A 6,000-nucleotide genomic window follows, 5' to 3' on the forward strand; every position below is an offset into this window, starting at 1 on the left:
TTATATGTTGTTTGGAATGTAACTTTCATCATTTCTTGATTATTGAGCGATAACATTTAAAAAATGTTTTGTTTATATTTATCAAATATTATTTATATATTTGAAAAGCAATATATTTATGTAAGCAATTTTTATGTAACATTTTAAAAAAATTCATAAAATATTAAGCAATAAAATGTTACATAATATTATAATATACATAATATACATAATATCAATGTTTCAAAAAGCAGATATAATGTTTCGTATTTACTGGGAGAGAGGAGAAATAGTTTCACGAATGCAAATAAAATCAAGGTTAACTATAAATAAATATAGCATCGCGTACATGCATTGACAAGTAGCAATCTAAAGACCAAAATTTTCACATAAAGAATGCTGCCAAACCGTCACAGGCATTTAGCCCTATTTTTTGTAAGTTTAAAAATGGTCATAATTTTGTAATTTTGTATTTTCTGAAAGCTTATTGTGAGTAGATTTGAAATATATAAGTATCAAGGTGGCGCTCTGTACCTTCATTTGGTATCTTAGCTATAGTTACAGCCATGGTTTTGTAATTTCGAACAAAAACATCTACGATATTACTATAAGAATTAACAATAATCAATAAAATATCTTATTTTTCTCATTTTTTATTCATTTTTAAATGCATTGACGCTATGACGCCATCTCTCGGAAGTGAAACTCTTTTGGATCATTTTTCTCTGAAACGGTGTGGAGCGCTACTTTGATACTTATATATTTGGAATCTACTCGCAATAAGCTTTAAAAAAAACCAAAATTATGACCATTTTCAAACTTACAAAAAATGGGGCTAAACTTGGCCGCACTTTTTGCCTCTAGTTCGATATAGATGCTCGTAAAAAGCTGCATTTTTCGGAGAGGAAACATCGAGCGTACGTTAGAAATTACTACGCATACATGTGTATTGGTCATGCAAGAAAAGAGCGTGTGAACAGTGGCGACAATAGTGAATAGACCGAATCAAAAGCCTCGATTGTCGAGTGAAACGCCAACTACTTTCTGTAAGCGAGGAATACTTCGATCGTCGGCCACCGTATCAGGCCGTTCCTAGTTGCGTTTGATTTGGTAATATTGAAATAGCCGAAATCGATAGAAAATCGACTTTTACGTTATACAAAGTTATCGAGTCAGTTGTTACTGGAACTTTGAGAGATTAGTTCGGAATTAAACAGACAGTCGGGAATATTGCGTATTTTGGAGAGTAATAAACGTTTATGGGCGATGGTGCTTTAGAGTTTTGTTATTCCTCGCTTGTTTGTTTAATGGCTACCATTAGAGACTTCAATTAACCGGAAATTTCATTAATTGCATGCCTGATTACGGGATTCGTTTGAAAGCTAATCGATTAGTCGGTAACTGAAAGTAGAATTATCTGCGTCCTAGTACAAATTTACGCTTCACAATCAACGATAATCACTGAACGTATCTTAATGTGAACGTATCTCAATATTTTTCTTCTTTTTATTGACACGAATACACACAACAACAAACTGAAACTTCAAGTTTTATCAAGTATATAGGTACAAATCGATTGACAGAAAGAGTTTAAAACTTGAAAAGTGAATAAATCGCAGTAAGATTTGAAAAGGCACATAAGGAGCAAGCATGGATGTCTTATTAAATACTAATATTACTTTTTAATATTACTTTAATATTTTTAATTTACTTTTTAATTTTCGGTTTATCTTAAGCATTGGCAGGAAGAATATGCTATCTCTCTTTCGTATAATAACATCTCTTACGAGATCGACTCTTTCGTTCTTTCTCTCTCAACTTACATCTTAAAGACTTTATAAACATTGTGTTGCGAGGTTACTATCGAAGCCTCGGTGGCTGAATGGAAAGACGTCCCGCCCGGAAAGTGAGGAGGTTCCAGGTTCGAGTCCTGGCGGAGGCAGTTTTGTCGCAACATATATAATGAATCTATTTGAGTCATCGGTTTAATGGGGTTTGGGATTTTAATAAAAAAATATATATAAAAATTGGGACTCAATGATCGGTTTAAGTATGGAAGGTTGATTCTCCGCGCACGATAATCGAAGAAAAATTTTGATACGTGCGTTTAACATACTGGACAATTTTATCCTCCCACAATCATATTAATATTAAAAAGTAATATTAGTATTTAATAGCACTAAGACATTCGTGCTTGCTCCTTATGTGCCTTTTCAAATCTTATTGTTAGTTAATCTATTCGAGGAGCTTTCTATTATTTCGGTTTAAATAAATCGCCTTCGAAAATTTCAAAATCTGAAGAAAATCTGAAATAATTTTAAATCGATATTCCTATGTATCTATAATTATATTCTAATATTCTAATTCTGAACATTTTATTGGAGCTGGCATGGAAACTTTACTGTGATTGAGTCAATAATCATATCTTTTATCATTTATCTCCCAGTTATATATAGTTAATTATGCTTATCTAATTTGTCTTTTTTACGTTACCTTCAAATATCTAGTTAGAATAGGATTCTAAGAGGATATTAGAATAGGATTCTAAGTACATAGGAATATCGAATCAAAATTATTTTATACCTTTCAGGACTTTTGAAGTTTTTAAAGCCGTTTTAATTTCTTTTTTACTTCTTTATTTCGTTCTTTATAATTATTTATTAAAAATTTTTTTAATTGGTTTAAAGCAAGTTTCATCTTGTTCTCTACACTCAAAAGATGTTTTGTTGTTCCAGACAAAATTCTAAATGTCACCATGTTAAAATTTATTATTGTTTCTTATATTTATTAGAACATTGTTTGTGATACGTATAACTTACAATAATAGTATTCTATTCATATCTGTAAGCAGCATTTAGATAGGGATGTGAGAATTATACATTCATTTTTTGCTATTTTTTTCTATCACAGTTATTTTTAGAAGAAGTGTAACTGGCTTTAATATGTATGGGCACTACAGAGAAACGTTTGTGCTAAATTTTACAAATAATTCAAATATAAATTCTGTTTTTGTCATTTATACTAATGAAATACAAAAAATATGCTATATCGCAATCATAATTTATGCTATAGTCATTTATCTGTTTTAGCTAATTCCTCGTATCTAGATAATTTTAACTATAACAGTAAGACCATTTTTTGAGGGTAGATATTCTCGGATTTTTTCAAGAAAGGAATGGAATTACCCGATTTTCACAATACTCGGACAAACCCGGGTAATGATACTAATATGTATATGTTAATATGTTTGTTCAATAATGGTATATTGTTCTTTAAATGTGTTGTGTGAGAGAAAATGTTGCAATTGCAATCAACAATAAATACAGTTGAATTAGCTCCTTGTATTTGTGGCAGCCTGTGATATCGATTTTTAATTGAGTAAACGCATTTTTTATTTCTTCTAACAGCATTTTTCCCACGTATATGCAGAATAAGCTGAGAATCTCCTCTTAGCATATTTTAAGTTGGTTAAAAATATTATTCGCATTATCACGTACACAAAAAGCCATAAACACATGGCTATCTTCTAAATCGATTTATATGATTTTCAATCAAGCTTATATGTGTAAGAATTAAATATCGTACAGTTGACGCTATATTTGTTTGGCTATAATTAATTATACAATTTTTAACTATACACATATATTAAGTATTAAGTAAAAAATTGTTTATTTGCAATCTAAGGGATGGTCAGGCAATTATGACTCTATGTGCACTACATAGAGAGAACGATTTATTGATCGAAATAAATGTTTCTTTGGAATAGTTAAAACAAATTATTTGGTTGATACAACAAAAATATTTCTTTGGAACTAAGTCAATAAACTAAGCAAATAAATATTTTTGTTGCGTCAAATAAAATTTTGTTCGATCAACCAAAAAATTCATTTGGACTATTCCAAAGAGTGTTTATTTAACTCAACCAAATTGTTCTCTCTGTGTACAGCATGACATTAATTATTCGACGTATATTACGATCTTGAAGTCGACTCAATCAGTGAATTTCTCTCGTTACAGACACATTGAGTCTAGGAGATCGGACGATAGATAACATGGACAGACACGCGATGCAGAGCAGACCTCGACAACAATTGCTGGATCATTCTTCCGGCCCGAAGTCGAAACCGGAACCTACTTTCGACTTCTCGCAGAACACCAACGTGACAGCCCTAATTGGAAAAAATGTATACCTCACGTGCCGAGTTCGCAATCTGGGCGACAAGACCGTAAGATCTTCCGCACACCATATTCTCCTTTGCTTATAAGTGATAGAGTATCTAATTGTACGCTATTTAAAATGTTACAATTAAGAACAATTAAGAAATGTTACAATAAAAATAATTATATAACACCTTAAAGAAGCTTGTCGCTTGTAATGTTCTACTACACGATTTAGAGATGCATGCATTTGTCACAGCTGTAAATATTTTTTCTTTTATTGAAAATTCATACGTCGGTTAGGTGTAGGAGAACTTAAAGATAATTATTGCCCAACATTATGTAGCAACATATTCGTTTGTGTGCGTATCATACTTTTCAATTAAATGCGTTATCTTTCTAAAAGTGAAGCTAGAAATAACGATGCTTTAGTTGCATGCACATGAGCATGAATGTTTATTTAGGAAGTATATCAGTATTGTGGGATGTACTGGGCAGAGGGAGAAAAGGAAATTCAAACGTTAATAACTATCCAAGTAAGAATCGTATACGTTTCGTCAATACGGAAAAATGGCCCTATACTGGGTCGATACCCAAAAGGGATATCCCTTTTTGATATTGGCTCAGTACTGGACCTAATATAAAAAAACTGTATTATTAGTACTGGCTCCGTACTAAGGTTAGATACTAAATAGTCGTACCGTACGTGTACTGGAGCGTTATTGAAAAATGTTTGTCGTTTTCGGTACTATCCCAATATTAAAAAAGCTGGATTATTGGTACTGGCCCTGTTCGTAGAATCAGTACTGGATACCTAAATAAGAATCGTATACAATCTGTCAATAGAGGATATTGGGCCAGTATTGTGTCGGTATAAAAAAACAGACGATACCAATATCCTTTATAGGAAAACGGAAGAAGTTACTAATACGAAACCTAAATAGCTCAGTGGTAAGAACGCTTGTTTGACAAGCGGGAAGACTCGAGTTCGGTTCCAGCCGTTGCCACAAGATTTTTTCCTCATATGACTATTAAAAATAGACATATATAGGTACAAACGAGAAGAGCAACTCAGCCATAGTCTGATCTTTCTTTCCATACTATATAGTTGTGATATTAACAATTGTACAAATAATAAAAATTACTAGAAATCGATACTGGTTTCCAGTAGTTTCCAGTGTTAGAAATCAATACATTTTTTTATATTGGTACAGTACTGATTTTCGATACTGTAACAGTATTGTTTTCCAATACTGGCCCTTTTCTATTATCCCAATCATACTAATACTAAACCCGTACTGACATCTAGTACTATGCCAGTTTACTATAAATCGGTACTAGGCCACTTTGATGCCAGTAGTAAATTCCTACTTGGGTAACTAGCTCGTTTCTTGCGACCAAAATATATATTTTGTATAATATCTATATATATATATATATATATATATATATATTTATATATATACAAGGTGAGTCATTTTAATCGAACCAAGCAAATATTTCGAAAAATATGAAAGATACGGAAAAATATTTCAAACAAAAGTTGTATGGTTCGAAGGGGGACATAAAATAGTGCAATTGGCTTGACTCTGGATAGTCGTTTGAAAGTCACCTTCAATTTCTTAAAAAGAAACCTCCATTTTTATTATATATTCTTATAGCTTACTTCGAGAGCTTTCCAAAACACTATAATAAAATATTTTTTCATTAAGTATCTTTTGAGTTAAAAGGTTTTAAAGTTACAATATTGTTGCCATTAACATTGGTACCCAAGGTGTTTGACCGACGGCTGAATCCTTTTGAATATTGTTCAGGGCAACATTTGTCAAGGTCAAGGCGATTGGAGGCTGTTCCTAATATTTT

At 31.7% G+C, this 6,000-nt stretch overlaps 1 protein-coding gene across 1 annotated transcript in view; it reads left to right on the top strand.

The window, feature by feature from the left end:
• The window catches only part of LOC116841198 (cell adhesion molecule 2-like), a 95,405-nt gene that overhangs the window by 60,776 nt on the left and 28,629 nt on the right, over positions 1-6,000 (top strand). Inside the window, exon 2 of the mRNA XM_032808853.1 lies at positions 3,997-4,205. Coding sequence (XP_032664744.1) covers positions 3,997-4,205 — 209 coding nt within the window. The remainder of the gene's footprint in view (positions 1-3,996; positions 4,206-6,000) is intronic.

The sequence above is a fragment of the Odontomachus brunneus genome, unplaced genomic scaffold, assembly GCF_010583005.1.
Source record: "Odontomachus brunneus isolate Ranch 3 - 2012 unplaced genomic scaffold, Obru_v1 Obru_scaffold_014, whole genome shotgun sequence".
Lineage (NCBI taxonomy): Eukaryota > Metazoa > Arthropoda > Insecta > Hymenoptera > Formicidae > Odontomachus > Odontomachus brunneus.